Source organism: Oryctolagus cuniculus, chromosome 12 (assembly GCF_051225735.1).
Source record: "Oryctolagus cuniculus isolate XC-2025 breed Fujian yellow rabbit chromosome 12, ASM5122573v1, whole genome shotgun sequence".
Classification (NCBI taxonomy): domain Eukaryota; kingdom Metazoa; phylum Chordata; class Mammalia; order Lagomorpha; family Leporidae; genus Oryctolagus; species Oryctolagus cuniculus.
Window position 1 is genome coordinate 100,887,832 of NC_142878.1, and position 19,639 is coordinate 100,907,470.

The 19,639-nt window shown below is 51.6% G+C and overlaps 1 protein-coding gene across 5 annotated transcripts in view; it reads left to right on the plus strand.

Moving 5' to 3' along the window:
* Nucleotides 1-19,639, plus strand: part of ALPK3 (alpha kinase 3) — a 49,189-nt gene that overhangs the window by 15,892 nt on the left and 13,658 nt on the right. For 3 of the 5 annotated variants that reach the window (XM_051834231.3, XM_051834232.3, XM_051834233.3), the window contains 2 exons: nt 6,509-6,626; nt 7,198-8,425. The exons of 1 other annotated variant lie outside the window; for it this stretch is intronic. In XM_051834231.3, the coding sequence (XP_051690191.2) occupies nt 6,509-6,626; nt 7,198-8,425 (1,346 nt within the window). Of the gene's footprint in view, nt 1-6,508; nt 6,627-7,197; nt 8,426-17,871; nt 18,017-19,639 lie in introns of those variants that run through there. One more of the 5 variants, XM_089310755.1, reaches the window with a different exon arrangement.

Below are 19,639 nucleotides of genomic sequence, written 5' to 3' on the forward strand. Positions count from 1 at the left end.
ACCCCTCGTACCTCCCCCCTAAGCAGGCTGGGACTCGTCAGCTCCACTGGGTGATGCTTTCCTGGCTCCTGCTGTCCTTCGGTCTGCCTGCCTGCCTCTGTCCGCTGTGGTGCCTCCCTCCCGACCCCCTGGAACTCTGGTGTGGATTGTGGGTGTGCGTACGCGTGTTGGGGTGGAAGGAGGAAGCGGCAGCAGGCGGGTTGTACAAAGGGACTGAGCCTTTAGACAGAACCAAGCCCCTGAAGAAACATTTGTCTGAAGAAATAAGTCTGATGTCATTGCTAGGAGCAACCGCGTGCTGGTCCCAGACCTCCCAGTGGAAAGAGCACTGGAAGAAGGGAAAGGAAACCGGGGGCTTTGCACGTGCCAGCTGTGTGGCGGTGGGTGCTACTCAGCCCCTCTGAGCTTCATTTCCCTCTTGTATAGAATAGGAATGAGAGCACCTGCCTATTTTATAGAGGAGAAGGGTTTGGATTCTGCTGCTTCTGCTTGCTGACCAGGAGACTTCGGGCAAGAGCTTTAATTAGCCTTGATTTCCTCTTCCTTAAATTGGGATTAGTAACAGAACAATCCACAGGGGACTTTTGTGAGGAGTAGAGGAGCTACAGAGGAAGGGTATCCAGCTCAGCCTCTGCACGCAGCGGGTCTTCAGGCTGCCCAGGCTGGACTTGAGGGTAGCAGGTATCTGTGTCTGGACTTTGTTTGAAAGAAATCCCCATTCGTTCTTCTGTCCCTGAGCCTCTCCAATCAGGGAATAGTCGGGGATGAGCTGGGGCCTCGAACTGGGGGAATGGTCGGGAATGGGCTGACATCCCTAGGTGGGCCTGCTGGCTGGAAGCAGGGGTCACAGGGAGGGAAGGGGCAGAGGGAAGGCCACAGGCCCGGGCCTATGTGGGGCTGTCTGTGGGCATCACAGTGGGTGGGCTGTGAGTGGGCATGCACAGTGGGGGGCTGTGAGGGGCATGCACAGTGGGCGGGCTGTGAGGGGCATCACAGTGGGCGGGCTGTGAGGGGCATCACAGTGGGCGGGCTGTGAGGGGCGTCACAGTGGGCGGGCTGCGAGTGGGCACGCACAGTGGGGGGCTGTGAGTGGGCATGCACAGTGGGTGGGCTGTGAGGGGCATCACAGTGGGCGGGCTGTGAGGGGCATCACAGTGGGCGGGCTGTGAGTGGGCACGCACAGTGGGCGGGCTGTGAGGGGCATCACAGTGGGCGGGCTGTGAGGGGCATCACAGTGGGCGGGCTGTGAGGGACATCACAGTGGGCGGGCTGTGAGGGGCATCACAGTGGGCGGGCTGTGAGTGGGCCTGCACAGTGGGCGGGCTGTGAGGGGCATCACAGTGGGTGGGCTGTGAGGGGCATGCACAGTGGGCGGGCTGTGAGGGGCATCACAGTGGGCGGGCTGCGAGTGGGCATCACAGTGGGCGGGCTGTGAGTGGGCCTGCACAGTGGGCGGGCTGTGAGGGGCATGCACAGTGGGCGGGCTGTGAGGGGCATCACAGTGGGCGGGCTGTGAGTGGGCACGCACAGTGGGCGGGCTGTGAGGGGCATCACAGTGGGCGGGCTGTGAGGGGCATCACAGTGGGCGGGCTGTGAGTGGGCACGCACAGTGGGCGGGCTGTGAGGGGCATCACAGTGGGCGGGCTGCGAGTGGGCACGCACAGTGGGGGGCTGTGAGTGGGCATCACAGTGGGGGGCTGTGAGTGGGCATCACAGTGGGTGGGCTGTGAGGGGCCTGCCCCCTGCTCCAGGATGCACTTCGCATTACCCAGGGGACCAAGCAACGCCCCCTCCCAGATTACTTTACTCCAAGGCCCTTTGTCGCCAGGAAGCCCTAAGGTGTTACGTCAGCCCCCACTGTGTGGGGAGGCACCGTAGGTGGCGTGGCAGCATGAGACCCCAGCCTTGGAGATCCGTTAGACATCCCCTTGCTCCACTCCTCCCCCCTCCCCCTAGGCCGACTGGACTCGGGTGCCCTGGAGGCTGTGCTGGGGTGAGATCATCCTACAGGATGGTGAGGCCACCTGTGCTGGCCCTGGCCACACACAGAGTGATGTAACCAGCAGCCTTAGCTCACAGTGGAAACATGGGGCTCCCTTTACAGCCGCGGCTGCCGAGCTAGTCCCTGGCTGAGCCAGCTGCAGCTTCACCTCCCTTGCTCCTGGCCTGCGCACGGCTCCCCCCTGCCCTTTGCTCACACACTGCTGATGCAGGTCCTTTGTCGGGCACACCCTTCCACCCACTGCATTTGCCCCTTGTCTCCTGACTCGGCCAGAAGATTTGTTTTTAGTAACTGCTATGAGCAGTTACTGTGTTAGGTGGTGGAGATAAAACAGCACAAGAGAGGATTCCTGGCCACACGGGACCCAAGTCTAGCAGGAGGGACAGGAAACAGTCCACGGTAGCATTGTGATTGGCGCCGAGGAGGGGAGGTACTGCTGAAGTTAGAGCTCTGGGAGGAGAGCGGGGGCACTGAGCCCACGTTGTCTGGATTCCGCCTGCCCTTCAGGTCTAACTCCAGGGCCACTCACCCAGAAGCCTTTTCTGCCTCTGCGGCCAGAGGTGATGGCTCCCTTCCCTGTGTGTATTCCTCTATAAATCTGTGTTGATTCCACACCAGGCACTGTTCTAGGGACTGGGTTCACAGCAGCGATCACCAGGAGAGTCCCTGTGTCCCAGAGTTGGTCCTTCCACCGCTGTCGGAGAAGGAGGGCGTCTGCTGTTCCGCCCAGTGAGAGGGCAGGTGCTGGGGGAGGGGTGGTGCTCCACCCGGTAGAGGGGAGGCCTTTCGGAGGCTGCAGCTGTGGCCAGAGGCCTGGCAGAGCTGAAATGTCTCCCTCCCGCAGTGAGGCCGGCAGCACCGAGTGGCTAGGGAGCAGTCGGTCAGGGGCCAGCAGTGGGAGATGAGGCCAGCCCAGTAAGGGACCTGGATCACGAGGGCCTGGGTGCCATGGGGGCTTTCTGAGCGTTTGGGGCCGTGGAGCACCGTGACCTGTTTCCAAAGGCTTGCTCTGGCCACTGGGCTAAGAGTGGCCTGAAGAGAGGGCAGGACAGGAGCAGTGAGATCCCCGAGGAGGTTGTTAGAGAGCTCAGGTGAGGTGGTGGGGATGTGGGCCAGGCTGGCGGTGGAGAATGAGAAGGGACCAGATTCCTTCCCGTAGGAGTGCCTGAGGGAGTGGATGCTCGAGGCAAAAGGAGTAAAGGGGTTGCCTCCAGGTCAGATTAGGTGGTTGGAGTTGCCCTGTCCTGAGCTACTTGGGAGCTGGCTTGGAGAGAGAGGATGTGGACTTAGGGTACGGTCACTCTGATGCCTCTTAGACCTGCAAGTGCAGATGCCGGGGGTGTAGCTTGGAGAGAGGTCTGAGCCCCAACGGAGATCTGGAGCTGTGAGTGCACTGGATAGGATTGGCTCCCGCGGGCTGTGAGTGGAGAAGAGAAGGGAGAATGGCCCCGCCCCTGAGGCCTGGGGTGGGGGGTGGGGGGACATCGGGGGAAGTGCCTGTGAGGCAGGAGGAATGGCCAGCGTGAATGTGGTCCCAGCAGCAGGTGAGGACGAGGTTTCAGGAAGTGGAGTCCACACCACTGATCCACTGGCCAGATGGGACGTAGGAGTCGGCCGCTGGATTTGGCAGAACCGTAGGTGACCCTGGCAAGGGCGTTCTGGTGCAGTGGTGGGCACAGAGGTCTGACTGCAGGAGGGAAGTGCAGGTAGAGTAGAAAGGTCTTTCAGAGACTTCTCTGGGGCTGGCGCTGTGGTGTAGTGGGTAAAGCTGCTGCCTGCGGTGCTGGCATCCCATATGGCGCCAGTTCGAATCCCAGCTGTTCCACTGCTGATCCAGCTCCCTGCTATGGCCTGGGAAAGCAGTAGACAATGACCCAAATGACCCAAGTCCTTGGGCCCCTGCACCTGCTTGGAAGATCCAGAAGAAGCTCCTGGCTCCTGGCTTTTGATCAGCCGAGCTCCAACCATTACGGCCATCTGGGGAATGAACCAGTGGATGGAAGATTCTCTCTCTCTCTCTTTCTCTCTCTCTCTCTCTGCCTCTGCCTCTCTGTAACTCTGCCTTTCAAATAAATAATTTTTTTTTTTTTTAAAAAGACTTTTTCTAGGCCGGCACCGCGGCTCACTAGGCTAATCCTCCGCCTAGCGGCGCCGGCACACCGGGTTCTAGTCCCGGTTGGGGCGCCGGATTCTGTCCCGGTTGCCCCTTTTCCAGGCCAGCTCTCTGCTGTGGCCAGGGAGTGCAGTGGAGGATGGCCCAGGTGCTTGGGCCCTGCACCCCATGGGAGACCAGGAAAAGCACCTGGCTCCTGGCTCCTGCCATCGGATCAGCACGGTGCGCTGGCCGCAGCGCGCCGGCCGCGGCGGCCATTGGAGGGTGAACCAACAGCAAAAGGAAGACCTTTCTCTCTGTCTCTCTCTCTCACTGTCCACTCTGCCTGTCAAAAAAAAAAAAAAAAAAAAAAAGACTTTTTCTATAAAGGAGAGAGCAGGGCCGACACTGTGGCACAGTAGGTTAACACCCTAGCCTGAAGCGCCGCATCCCATATGAGCGGTGGTTTGAGACCTGGCTGCTCCACTTCCAATCCAGCTCTCTGCTGTGGCCTGGGAAAGCAGTAGAAGATGGCCCAAGTCCTTGGGCCCCTGCATCATGTGGGAGACCAGGAAGAAACTCCTGACTCCTGGCTTTGGATCAGCACAGCTCCGGCTGTTGCAGCCAGTTGGGGAGTGAACCATCAGATGGAAGACCTCGCTCTCTCTATCTCTGCCTATCCTCTCTCTGTATAACTCTTTCAAATAAATAAATAAATCTTTTAAAAAAGGAGAGAGCAGAGCAGTTGGGGCAGGAGCTACACATATAGGAGGATATAGAATCAAAAGAGTTTGTGTTTTTTTTTTTTTTTAAACCATTTTATTTTAAAGACATTTATTTGAAAGGCAGAGCTACAGAGAGAAAGATCTCCCATCTACAGGTTCACTTCCAAAATGACCACAATGGCTGGGACTGGGCCAGGCCAAAGCAAGGAGCTTGGAACTCTATCCAGGTCTCCCACTGGCCTTTGGACCATCTCTGCTGCCTTCCCAGGCGAATTAACAGGGAGTTGAAGTGGAAATGGAGCAGCTGGGACTTGAATCAGTGCTCACGTGGGATGCTGGCACTCCAGGCAGCATCGTGCCACAACGCTGGCCCCAAAGAGGACTTTTTAAAGAAGGGAAACAGCGCAGCAGGCCCAGGTGGTGGCAGGAACAAGGGGGAAGAGAGGAAGAATTCAGTGGTACAGAGAAGAACAGTAATAACTGCGGGAAAGATACCCTTGGCTGGACACGAGGAGACTGGATCGGCGAAGGCTGCTTTCCATAGGGGCGCATTTAACCGTGGATGTGGGCACGGCCAGGCCTGCGCGCTTGCTGTTGCATTGCTGCCTTCTCTTTTCCACTACGCAGAGTTTCCTGAGAACAGAGTGCCTGTCTGGCTTGCTTCCATGTATTTGAATGGATGCATGTTACGAGTCTTTGATTTCTAACAGTTAGTAATGCAACTTGTTGGAGTCAGCTTAAGCAGTGAGGCAGAATCCATTGGTAAGTTGGGGGTTTGTTACGGAGTTGGGTACGGGAGGGCAGCTGTGCTCAGAAAGGAGTGGACCTGGGACTTGGAAGCGTGTTGGGATTCTGTGCTTCCTGTCTCTTCTTCCAACGTGAACATCGGCTTCACTTTTCCGGGTCTCACTGCAGACTGGCCCTGTCTGCTTCCTGGTCTGTGTGGCGGAATGCAGCAGTTCCACCCTCGAAGTGTTGTTTTCAGACTGTCTCTGGGTCCTGATTCTCAAGTCCTGGGTCAAAGAATTGGACTAGCTTGGCTAATTGTGTGCCCACTGCTGGACAGTTGGAAGCTCTTCCTTGGGAGTGGGCTGGAAGTCCCCAGAGAAGAGGGACTGGGCAGATAATGCAGGTGGTCTCACTACAGTGATGGGCTGGGTAGTTAGGCATGGGTGAATTGATAGATGGATGATGGATGAGTGAATGAATTGGTGGACAGATGGATTGTCCAGCTGATGAACAGATGGATAGCACCAACACTTTAGGAACCTGGAATGAAAGCAGAGGGCTGTTGGCATTGATGGTGGTGGTGGGGTGCTAGGGAAGAGGCGGCATCTGAGGACAGAGTCCCTGCTGCAGAGGGAGATGTAGGATGGGCCACTGCAGAAAGGAAGCGTTACTGCCGGGGGAGATTTCCGGAACTCTTTGCTTCTCTTCTCAATAGGAAGCCACGAGGTTTCTCCTCCACATTCCCCTTGCAGTTGCTGAGAGGGAATGTTCTCAGCTGTGACAGGGCCTAGCTTCTGGAAACGAGCCAGGTGTCAGTGGCACCGTGCTTCCGGCAAGCCTGGGGCAGGTGGTCCTGCCCAGTCCTGTTGGGCGGTGTGGGGAAGCTGTGGCTGCCTGTTGTCTCCTCCCACTATTTCAGAACTCACCTTCTTACATCCTGATCTCTTGCCTCCTTCTCAGGATACCCAGAGCCAGAGGTGACCTGGTACAAAGATGACACAGAGCTGGACCGATACTGTGGCTTGCCAAAGTACGAGATCACTCACCAGGGCAACCGCCACACACTGCAGCTATACAGGTGAGGGCAGCAGGGCCTGTCCCGCCCTCTCTGCCTGGCCCACAGCCCACCCTCAGTAGCGGTGTTGGCTGGATGGAGAGGCCCAGGCAGTATCTGGAGGTAGAGGGCGGGGTTCTGTGGCTGAGTTGAGCCACCAGGGACCCACATCTGCCTGCCGGTGTCTGGGATCCCCTAAGGCCAGGGTGGGGGCAGTCAGAGCCGAGTGCAACTAGAGGAGGTCCTGATCCACAGAAACATTTTCCGTGAGGTCAGCTGCCGAGAAAAGCAAGTGTGTCACCTCTACCTCAGGACGGCTGTGCTGGTCACCCGCTTCCTAGGGAGCTCTCCTGGGCCCCACGCTAATCCCCCCGGGCCAGCACGACCTTGGTCAGTGGCTGCCCTCCTGTGGGCCTCAGTTTCCTCAGCTGTACCCAAGGTGCTGTGCATGGTGATGTCTGAGATGGGTGTGGCACTCGGGGCGGGACTTCCGCGTTGAGGGGAGCATGCTCAACTCTGGAAGACTCTGGCTGTGGGGAGCAGGGCTCTCGCCTCCTGGGAGAGCCCAGGTAGCACCTCACGCTCCTACCTCTAGGTGTCGAGAAGAGGACGCGGCCATCTACCAGGCCTCTGCCCGGAACACCAAGGGCATTGTGTCCTGCTCAGGGGTCCTGGAGGTGGGCACCATGACTGAGTACAAGATCCACCAGCGCTGGTTTGCCAAGTTGAAGCGCAAGGCTGCAGCAAAGATGCGTGAGATCGAGCAGAGCTGGAAGCACGGAAAGGAGGCCGTAGGGGAAGCTGACGTCCTGCGCAAGCTCAGCCCTGACCGCTTCCAGCGAAAGCGGCGGCTGAGCGGGGGACAGGCGCCTGGCCCCCCAGCCCCAGCCAGGGAGGCAGAAGAAGGGTCCCGGACTTGGCAGGAGGGAGACACTGAATCTGCTCAGCACCCGGACTTGGGCCTGATCACCAGCTTTGCTCCTGAAGAGATGCCCACCAACGGGGAGGCAGCCCCCGAGAACGGGGAGGATGGGGAACATGGCCTGCTGACCTACATCTGTGAGGCCATGGAGCTGCGGCCCCACAGAGCCCCCAGGAAGGAGTCTCGGGCCAAGAAGAAAAAGAAAGAGGAGGAATCTAAGCAAAGTGTGCGGAAGCCAGAGTTAGAGAAGGCAGTCGGAAGCCACCGCTCTTCAGAAAGCAACACCCCGAGTTCTAACAGGCCTGATGCCCGGGCCACACAGGGGCCCACGGACGTGGAGCAGGGCCACAGCCAGCCCAGAGGCAGGGCCTCACGCGGCCCTGGGCCCTCCAGGGTGGATAACACCGGAAAACCAGCCTCTGCCATGGGGACTAATGACAAGGCCCAGGATACCTCTACCCCAGGCCCTACCCAGGAAGTATATTTCTCCCTGAAGGACATGTACATGGAAAGCACCCGGGCAGCCAGGCCTCAGGGCGAGGAGGGGTCGCAGACCCCAAGTGTCAGGGTGTCTGGAGAGAACCTCTCAGGGCAGCTGTCCATTGAGGCTGGAGGGGAGAGGGTGCCTGCTGCTCCTGGCCAGTCCCTGCCCTCCTTGGCCCCACAGCCAACTAGGCCCGTTAACAGGAAGAGATTTGCCCCTCCAAAGCCCAGAGCGGAGCCCACTGCTGACAGCAAGCCTGTTTCTCCCTTGAGTCAAACTCCAGAGCATGGGGCCCAGAGCTTAGGGAAGGCCCCTGCCCAGGGCTCTGCTCAGGTGCCTACACCCCCTGCCCGGCGGAGACACAGCACCCGCGACAGCCCCTTGCAGGGGCGAGCCGTCCACAGGACTCCGGGAGAGGTGAGTGGGGGTGTTGGGTGCCTGGAGGCTGCCCTGGGAAGCTGACCTCATGGAAACTCTTGCTCCAACTGCTCGGCAGCCAGGGAGCAGTGGGCTATTTATAGAAGGGGTGGGGAGGGCACACAGTTCCCGCCAGGAGCAGGGGACCACAGGCATGGCCCTCACCCAGCCAGTCTCCAGATGCCAGGCGTGTGGGCAGCGCGGCCTGACTGAGCCTGTCTCTGAGAGCCTAGGGGTCCACGGCAGAGGGGGCTGTGCCCTGGAGGGGAGTGGAGGAGGGACCAGTGTTCTGGAACTGTGCCGAGGCCACAGCATATGAAAGGGGCACTGAGGAGCAGCGTGGGCTGCAGCGTGCAGAGAGTCAGCCTGGACACTCGTTAGAAGACTTTTGGGGGCCAGCACCATGGTGTAGTGGGTAAAACTGCCTGTGACGCCGGCATCTCATGTGGGCACTGGTTTGTATCCCAGCTGCTCCACTTCCAATCCAGCTCCCTGCCGCTGGCCTGGGAAAAGCAGCAAAAAATGGCCCAGGAGTTGGGACCCCTGCACCCATGTGGGAGACCGGGATATGCAGCTTCTGGTTCCTGGCATCAGCCTGGCTCAGTTCCGGCTGTTGCAGCCACCTGGGGAGTGAACCAGTGGATGGCAGACATCTGTCTTTGTCTCTATCTGTTTCTCCCTCTCTCTGTGACTCTAACTTTCAAATAATTCAGTTTGTCTTTAGAAAAAGAGAATTTTGAAAACTACTAAGTGTCCAGCAAGTGCCAGTTTACCCTGGGTTTATCCAGGTTTTGGAGTCAGCTGTATCTATGCACAAGTCTGACGACCCTTGACATGGTGTGATCTTGGACAGGTAGTAAAGTTGCCAATGTCTGTCTGCAAGGGCTGTTGTGAGATACAGGGTGCTTAGCCCAGGCCTGGAAGCCAGTGTAGATCTCACCGTAGCAGGAGAGAGAGGCACACGTTTCACTTGGGGACAGGGGGTCCACAGAGAAGATGATGTCCCGTGTAGAGACGGGTCATGGGGTGTCCACTCATCCAGGAAAGAGGAGATGGGGGCCAGCATTGTGAACCAGGGGTAAGAGTAGTTGACGGCCGGCGCCGCGGCTCAGTAGGCTAATCCTTAGCCTTGCAGCGCCGGCACCCCGGGTTCTAGCGGTCGGGGCATCAGATTCTGTCCCGGTTGCCCCTCTTCCAGGCCAGCTCTCTGCTGTGGCCAGGGAGTGCAGTGGAGGATGGCCCAAGTGCTTGGGCCCTGCACCCCATGGGAGACCAAGAGAAGCACCTGGCTCCTGCCATCGGATCAGCGCGGTGCGCCGGCCGCAGTGTGCCGGCCGTGGCGGCCATCGGAGGGTGAACCAACGGCAAAGGAAGACCTTTCTCTCTGTCTCTCTCTCTCACTGTCCACTCTGCCTGTCAAAAAAAAAAAAAAGTAATTGACAGGAGGAAATAATGTGTCCTGTGGCCGCGTTCCATGTGCCAGGGCTGAGGGAGGACAGTGCTTCATGGGGGGTTTTAGGAGGATGGTGTTTTGTAGTAGACAGTATTTGTTACATTAATCTTCATTTTCTATTTAAAAGACATAAGGACATAGAGACAGACTGAGATCTCCCGGGCCAGGGCTGCAGCCAGGTGCCTGGAACTTCACCTGCGTCTCCCATATGGGTGGCAGGGACCCGACCACTTGAGCCATCACCTGCCCCCCAGGGTGCGTATTAGCAGGAAGCTGGAATCTGGAGCACTCTGATCAAACGCCAGCCCCCTATAGCAGATGGTGTTTCTGATGAGTGACAGAAGCAAAAAGTGTTTCAAGGGTGGGGTGGGGTGGGATGGATCAAATAGGAGATGTTTACACTGAGAAATGATTGGTTATATATCTTCAATTCCAACTTGTTCATTCCAATTCCAGCTTAACTTCAATTCCAACTTAACTTGAGTGTCCTGTGTTTCTTTTTATGAAATATGTGGAGACAGCCTCTGGTTTGATGGGGCACTAAGGACTATTTCTGGGGGTGGAGGTGCAGGAGTCTTGGTCCTGGAAGTACAGACTCCGTGGGGAGGAGGGGGATGGTTGGAAATCCCTGTTTCTCGTGGGTGTTCCCTTGGCACAGTGGTGGAAACAGGAAAGGCGGGGGAGAGGGAGCTTGGTGGAGAACCGGGAGGGGCTCTCACGGAGACAGTTTTATATCAGTGCGTGCTTAGGTAGTCGAATGGGCTTTGGAGTGGCGCATACCCCAAGGACTCAAACCAGCCCCTGTCATCTGCGCCTGCCCTTGCTGCTCCCACTTGGACGTTGGTCAGAGGTGTGGGGAGTTCACAGTGGCCCAGGGGAAGCTCAGTGGGGCTGCCCTGCGTGCCCGACAGCACACTGGCTGGGCAGAGGGCCTCTCCCAGGAGACGCCCTAGGGAGGCCCCTAGGGAGCTCATCTAGGAAGTGACTGGGCTGGCAGCCAAGTTTGTTGGGAATGCGGCTTCTCCGTCTGCCTGCCTGCCTGCCTGCCGGGGTGGGAACCCACACCAGGACGGCTGCCCTGCCGGGCTGCTGGCTCCTGGCTGGCCTGGGAGGAAGCGCCAGCCCCTCCCCTTAGGCCTCCCAGCATGGTGCATGGTTCCCAGGCTCCTGCAAAATCTTGTGTGGTTTCTACTTTATTAAGCTTTAAACTGTGAAGCGACCTCCACGTGAAATGTGAATTCAGCACCTATCTACATTTTAAGCTTTTTTGCAGTCAATGAATTTGATTGCTTTTTGTATTCTTATCCTGCCAAATCTTTTTTTTAAACAGCAGCCTTATTTTTCTTATTATAAAAGAAACATGTAGCCATACTAGAAAATATGAGGGGGAGGGGACTGTAAAATTCAAAGGAGAAAGTAAAAATTTGCCTGTAGCCCACCATCTGGAGATAATTATCACCTGAGAGGTGATGGGATGGCTTGGGGCACCCACCATTCTTTTTTATGGGTGTGTGTAGTTTTATCATTTTAGTATTTTTAAAATTTAATTTACACTGTCACTCTGATTCAGCTTTATGTCCTGCTTTTCATTATTGTGAGAGTGTTTCCCCATGATTCCTAAAAGCCCTGTGAAAAACTTCATTTTAATGGCCACGAAAGGTGCCATAATATTATGAATATTTTAACCATTTCTTCCACAGGGTTTATGCTTTCCTATTAGAAGACTAAATATTCATCGATATTTTTTCTAATCTTTGTTGTTTGATTCTTTGGCTTGACTGTTAAATTGATCTGGAATTTAAGTGTTTAGTATAGCATCAGTTTTTAGCTTGATTTTTTTAAAAAAAGATTTATTTCAGTTATTTGAAAATCAGAGTTACAGTGAGAGAGATAGGGAGATACAGAAAGTGAGAGAGACAGAGAGGCGCCAGCGCTGTGGCATAGCTGGTAAAGCGGCCATCTGTAGTGCTGGCATCCCATATGGGTGCCAGTTCAAGGCTTCTCTACTTTCGATCCAGTTCCCTGCTGATCCAGTTCCCTACTGGGAAAGCAGTATAGGATGGCCCAAGTCCTTGGGTCCTTGCACCCACGTGGAGGACCCAGGAGAGGCTCCTAGATCCTGGCTTCAGATCAGCCCAGCTCCAGCCCATTGCTGACACTTGGGGAGTGAACCAGCAGATAGAAGATCTCTTTGTCTCTCTGTCTATCTCTGTAGCTCTACATTTCAAATAAACAAATCTTAAAAAATGAGAGAGAGAGAGAGAGAGAGAGAGAGAGAGAGATCTGCTGGTTCACTCCCCAAATGCCATGGCTGGGCCAGACAGAAGCCAAGGGCTGAAGACTCTTCTGGGTCTTCTACGTGGGTACAGAGGCCCAAGCACTTGAGCCATCTCCCACTGCTTTTCCAGGCTCATTGGCAGGGAGCTGGATTGGAAACGGAGCAGCTGGGACTTGAACCCATATAGCAGCAAGCAGCAGCTTTACGTGCTGCACCACAATGCTGGCCCCTTAGCCTGACTTTTTTTTTTTTTTTTTAATTTTTTTGACAGGCAGAGTGGACAGTGAGAGAGAGGGACAGAGAGAAAGGTCTTCCTTTTGCCGTTGGTTCACCCTCCAATGGCCGCCGCGGCTGGCGCGCTGTGGCCAGCGCACCGCGCTGATCCGATGGCAGGAGCCAGGAGCCAGGTGCTTTTCCTGGTCTCCCATGGGGTGCAGGGCCCAAGCACCTGGGCCATCCTCCACTGCACTCCCTGGCCACAGCAGAGAGCTGGCCTGGAAGAGGGGCAACCGGGACAGAATCCGGCACCCCGACCGGGACTAGAACCCGGTGTGCCAGCGCCGCTAGGCGGAGGATTAGCCTAGTGAGCCGCGGTGCCAGCCTTTTTTTTTTTTTTTTTTTTAATTTTTTGACAGGCAGAGTGGACAGTGAGAGAGAGAGACAGAGAGAAAGGTCTTCCTTTTGCCGTTGGTTCACCCTCCAATGGCTGCCACGGCCGGCGCACTGTGGCCGGCGCACCATGCTGATCCGATGGCAGGAGCCAGGTGCTTCTCCTGGTCTCCCATGGGGTGCAGGGCCCAAGTACTTGGGCCATCCTCCACTGCACTCCCTGGCCACAGCAGAGAGCTGGCCTGGAAGAAGGGCAACTGGGACAGAATCCGACGCCCCGACCGGGACTAGAACCTGGTGTGCCGGCGCCGCAAGGTGGAGGATTAGCCTATTGAGCCGCGGTGCTGGCCTAAGAATTAGTTTTGAAAAACCAATAGCTTCATGTTTAGCTTTCTCATCTGGAGGCATGGTATTTATTTCCATTACTTCAAGTCTACTTTTTCATCTCTTTTTATGTTCTGCCCTTTGCTTCCTGTGGGCCCAGCATCTCTCTCTCTCTCTCTTTCTCTATTTCTCTCTCTCTCTCTCTTTTTAAAGACTTACATATTTGAAAGGCAGAGTTACAGAGAGGCAGAGGCAGAGAGAGTGAGGTCTTCCATCCACTGGTTCACTCCCCAGATGGCCGCAATGGCCGGAGCTGCGCCGATCTGAAGCCAGGAGCCAGGAGCTTCTTCTGGGTCTCCCATGTGAGTACAGGGGCCCAAGGACTTGGGCCAACTTCCACTGCTTTCCCAGGCCAGAGCAGAGAGCTGGATCAGAAGTGGAGCAGCCAGGACTTGAACTGGTGCCCATATGGGATGCTGGCACTGCAGGCAGCTGCTTTACCTGCCACACCACAGCGCCAGCCCTCCAGCATATCCTATGAGGGTCTCTGTTCCTGGGCATTGATGCCAGAACTCCCTCACTCTGCCCACTTTGCATTCCTTCCCTGGGAGTAAGGGGTAATGCTGGGAGCTTGAGTTATACTTCCTGCTTGGTTATTAATGAGGAACAGATGCTAGAACTGAGGCCTCTTGGGTTTTCCGAATGTTGTGAGATCTTCCTGTCCAGTCCAGCCATGCTGTCCCCACTGTAGAAGCAGTCTTGGTGAAGGTACTTGGTGGATGGAAACTGGCCTTCTGTGTCCTCAGTGGCTGTTTTCCTGTGCCCTCACCTAAGATCTCTTCTGAGACTGCCTCATGGGAGTTGAGATATTGATGAGCTCTGAGTTAATCAGGGTGACTAAGAGATATTTCAGTTGCTGAAATTAGATTAAGGTAATTCAAGACAGACACCTACTTCTCCCAGGCACTTGGTAGGTGCAAACCAAAATCACATCTAGAGGATGACAGCATTACCTTAAGCCTCAAATTACTTTTGAAAAGCTGTTCAAATCTAATATTCAGTACCAAATGAAGATAAGTAGGCATAAAAGACAAGAAAACATAAAAAAGAAATAGCAAGAGCATTAAACAGTAGAGATGGGCCCACAGTTTTCCAACTTTTGGAATTATCAGATAGGAAATTTATAATTATACTTACATATTTAAGAAGTTAAAAAGTGGGCGAGTGTTTGGCCTAGTGGTTGCAACATCAGTTAAAAACCCACACCCCATATCATGGTGCCTACGTTTAAGCCTCAGCTCTGCTCCTGATTCCAGCTGGTATGCATCCTGAGAGGTAGCAGATGATGGCTTGATTAGTTGGGTCTCTGCTACCTGTGTGGGAGGCCTGGATTCCGTTCCTGACTCCTTGCTTCAGCCTGGCCCAGCCCCAGCTATTGTGGGTGTTTGGGGAGTGAACCAACATTTGGGGAGTGAACCAGTTCTGTCTATATTTATCTGTCTCTCTGCTTTTCAAATAAATAGGAAATTAAAAAAACAGGGTTAGGGATTTCAGCAGAGAACTAGAAGCTATAGAAAGTACCAAAGACTTAAAAATGAACGATCTAGAGTTTCAGGACTGAAAAATATAACAACTAATACTAAGTTAGTTGTGATGACTATGGCAAATCCAGTTTTTCTACCTCCACTTGTGTCTCCTATTGAATGCAGTGAAAACATAGGCAAAATGCATGGTGTTTTTGACAACTTTGAAGAGCAAATCATAGCAGACAGTTTGGGAAAGAAGACTAGAATTCAAATTACCACCGAAACAGCAGTGTTACCTCTTTTTAAAAAAACAACAAAAAAACCACTTCTGGTCTTTTCATGGCCTTGTCTTAATGCAATTTGAAACCCAGAAGTAAGCATCCGCATGAACAGAGAGCTCTGAAAGACCTCTGGATCAGGTTTGAGGAGTGGGAAAGGGATCTCCTGGTAGTGACCGTGACAAGAGCAGATGCTACAGGTGCCTGAAATTTGGATGGAGGAGGATCTTCCCTTTCACTCATAGGAGCTCTGGTCTTACATGAGTAGGATGAACCCCTATTGCTTTTTTTCTCTCCTGGATATCTTCCTTGGTCCAGGGCACAGGCTTGTGTCTGAAAGTAAGTGGCAAAGAGAGGTAAATGAAGTCCCAGTTATCTGGCCAGAGGAGTGACAAAGGGAGCCCTGGGGACTAAGAAAGTACTAGGGAGATTAAGGAGAGGGAGGACTTCTCAGAGGGAAAATGACCTTTGAGAGTTATTTGTGATCTCTGAGTTTTTAAACCCCTTATAACTTTCTGGGCTCTTCCCCATACTGCTCATACATGGGTCTAATTCTAAAAGAATTGAGAACGGAGCTCTCAGACCTCATCTAAGTCCTGGACTGGGCACTGGATGGCACATACGGAGTACAGACCCAGGTAATACTGGAAGGCTTTTGAAAAAGGAACTGGTATTGAAATGACCCTCAGAGAGCTAAAGGGAACTTATAATCTGAACCCAACCAAGTAGATTGCCTGCTAAGACAAAATGTTATTCTCCATAGGACTTAAATAAGAACCACAGTCTCATTATGTTAAAAATGTCCAGGATATAGCAAAAAAAAAAAAAAAAAAAGGAAAAAGATTTTTTAAAAAACATGACACATGAAAAGTCAGGAAAATCTCAACTTAGAAGGGAAGACAAAGAATTCCAATGCCAAGATGATATAGATGTTGGAATTATCTTACTTAAAGCAGCTACTGTAAAATTTGACAAGTAAGGATGAACATTCTGAAAATGAATGCAAACTTAGAAAATCTCAGTCAAGAAATAAAGGATTCAAAGAAGACCAGATGTTAAGCTTAGAACTGAAAAATACAGTGACTGAAATGGAAACATTGATTGAGCATAACAGCAGAATGATAGATAACAGAAAGACATCAGTGAGCTTAAAGTTAGATCATTAGAAATTATTCAGTCTGAACAAGAGAGGGTGAAAAAATAAAGAAAAAAAATTAACAGATGGGGCTGGTACTGTGGCACAGTAGGTTAATCCTCTGCCTGCAGTGCTGGCATCCCATATGGGCACCAATTTGAGTCCCAGCAGCTCCTCTTCCAATCCAGCTCTCTTTCCAGGGTTTGGCCTGGAGAAGCAGTGGAAGATGGCCCAAGTCCTTGGGTCCCTGCACTCTGTGGGAGACCCAGAAGAAGCTTCTGGCTCCTGGCTTTGGATCGGCACAGCTCTGGCCATTGAGGCCATTTGGGGAGTGAACCAGCAGATGAAACACCTTTCTCTCTGTCTCTCCCTCTCACTGTTTGTAACTCTGCCTCTCATATAAATAAATAAAATATTTTAAAAAATGAAATTAACAGATCTTCAGGTACCTGGAGTACAATATCAAAAGATTTAATGTTCATGTTATTGGGTAACCAGGAGAGGAGAAATAGTGTGGTACAGGAAGAAATATCTGAAGAAATAATGGCTGAAAACATCTGCAATTTGGCAAAAGATGTAAACCTGCAGATCAAAAAGTTCTTCAATCCAAACAGAGGAATCCTACAGAGTTCCACATTGCAAAAAAATCATAATCAAACTGCTGAAAAGTCAAGACAGGGGCCAGCAGTGTGGCGCAGCAGGTTAAAGCCCTGGCCTGAAGTGCTGGCATCCCATATGGGTGCCTCTTCTAGTCCCGGCTGCTCCTCTTCTGATCCAGCTCTCTCTTTCAGTAGAAGATGGCCCAAGTCCTTGGGCCCCTATACCCACGTAGGAGACCCAGAAGAAACTCCTGGCTCCTGGCTTCAGATTGGCACAGCTCCGGCTGTTGTGGTCGTTTGGGGAGTTAACCATATAGGGATGGAAGACTCTCTGTCTCTACCTCTCTCTGTAACTTTGTCTTTCAGATAAATAAATCTTTAAAAAAAAATAAAAAAAGTCTAGACAATAAAAAGACTCTTAAAAGAAGGGCTGGCATTGTGATGTATCAGGTAAAGCTGCCGCCTGTAGTGCCGGCATCCTATATAGGTGCCGGTTCTAGTCCTGGCTGCTTCACTTGCAGTCCAACTCTCTGTTGTGGCCTGGGAAAGCAGTGGAGGATGGCCCAAGTCCTTGGGTCCCTGCGCTGCATGGGAGAACTGGAAGAAGGTCCTGGCTTCGGATCAGCCCGGCTCTGGCTGATGTGGCTATTTGCAGAGTGAACCAGCAGAGGGAAGACCTCTCTTTCTGCCCCTGCCTCTCTGTAACTCTGCCTTTCAAGTAAATAAATAAACCTTTTCTTAAAAAAAGCCAGAGAAAAATAATGCATCATTTAATTGAACAATGATTTGAATGACAGGATTTCTCATTAGAAATAAGGGAGTCCAAAAGGAAATGGAACATTTTTTAAATGCTGGAGAAAAAAAAATCTTTCAACCGATAATTCTACATTTAGCAAAAATTATAGGTATTAAAAGTGAAATAAGGGACTGGCATTGTGGCACAGGAGGTTAAGCTGCCACTGTGATGCCGGCCTCCCATATCAGAGTGCAGTTCAAGTCCCAGCTCCTTTGCTTCCAATCCAGTTCCTTGCTAATGGCCTGGGAAAGCAGCAGCAGATGTTTGGGCCCCTGACACCACATGGGAAACTTGGATGGTGTTCCTGGCTTCTGGCTTTGGCATGGCCCAGCCCCAGCTGTTGTGGGCATTTGGAGAGTAAACCAGCAGATGGAAGATCTCTCTGTTTCTCCCTCTTTCTCTGTAATGGACTTTCAAATAAATGAATCTTTTTTTATTTTTAAAAGAGAAAGGTGAAACAAAAACATTCTCAAGTAAAGGAAAAGCCGAGACTGCATCATGAGTAGATCTCTTCTAAAAGAATTGCTAGAGTGAACATTTCAGACATAAAGAAGTGGCACCAGAAGGAAACTAGCAACATCAAGGAGGAAATGGTAAATAATAAAAAAATGCATACATGTGTAATAGACTACTCTTTTCCTCTTAAACTCTGTAGAATATGTTTGAGGCCAAAAAGGAAAAAAAAATCTTACCTTGTTGGAGTTTTCAGTTTGTAAATATAATACCTAAGAAGACTGCAGTGTAAAGGGGAGAGGGTAAAGGGACCTCTGGTACTGAGATTACTACATGTCACTTGAAGTTGTAAAATTAACCTCAGGGTACTGTAGAAAGTTAGGTGTGTACAGGGTCTTCAGAAAGTTTAAGGCCAATTCTCATCTCTTAATTTGAAGCCCACCTGTGTGTTGTAAGCCTTAGAGAAACAAGTGAAATACTGTAAAAAGAGATAGAAGAATACTAAAAGATATTCATATAATCTGAAAGAAGGCAGGAAAGAGGAAGCAGAGGAAGGAAAAATAGAGAGGCCAAAAGAAAACAAATAATAAAATGTTTGCTCTAAGTCCAAACATATAACTAATTATATTAAATATAAATAGTCTAAACTCATAAATTAAATGACAGAGATTATGAGACTGAATCAAAAAACATCCTCAACTCTGCTGCCTATAATAAATTCATTTTAAATATGATAATATATATGTTAAAAGTATATACTATGCACACATTAATCAAATGAAAGCTGGATTGGCTGTATTAGTGTCAGACAAAATAGACCTCAGAACAAACAAAATTACTGGGGAAAAATAGTGAGCTACCTAATAATAAAAGGACTAATTCAATAAAATGTAATAATTGAAAAAATGTGGATGGATCTAACAAGGTAGCTTTCAAATACACAAAACAAAAACTGGTGGTCCAAAATGGCTAAGCCAACAATTAAAATTGGAAGCTTTAACGTTCCTCTCTTAGTAGTTGATAGAATTAATAGACTTAAAATTAGTAAGGATATAAAGGAAATGAACAGGACTATCCTCCATCTGTCTCTAATAGATACTTAAAGAATATTCATTCTTTTCAAGTATATCACTCATCAAAATAGATTGTATTTGGGGCCAGCACTGTGGCGCAGCAGGTTAACGCTCTGGCCTCAAGCGCAGGCATCCCATATGGGTGCCGGTTCGAGTCCTGGCTGCTCCACTTCTGATCCAGCTCTCTGCTATGGCCTGGGAAAGCAGTAGAAGATGGCCCAAGTCCTTGGGCCCCTGCACCGTGTGGGAGTCCTGGAAGAAACTCCTGGCTCCTGGCTTCGGATTGGCCCAGCTCTGGCTGTTGCAGCCATCTGGGGAGTGAACCATTGGATGGAAGACCTCTCTCTCTCTCTCTCTGCCTCTCCTCTTTCTGTGTAACTCTGACTTTCAAATAAATAAATAAATCTTTTTTAAAAATAGACTGTATTCTATTCTGATCATGGGACAAAAATGAACAAAACTAAAATAAATTTAAATCATATAAAATATGTGCTCTGGCTAAAATGGAATTAAACTAAAAATTGATGACAGAAATACAATAGGAAACTCTCTAAGCACTTCTAGATTAAAAAACATAGTTTTATGGGTCACAAAGGAAATCTTAAGGGCAATTAGAAAACATTTTTAAAAGATTTTTTTACTTATTTGAGAGGTGGAGTTACAGACAGAGGGAGAGACAGAAAGAATGGT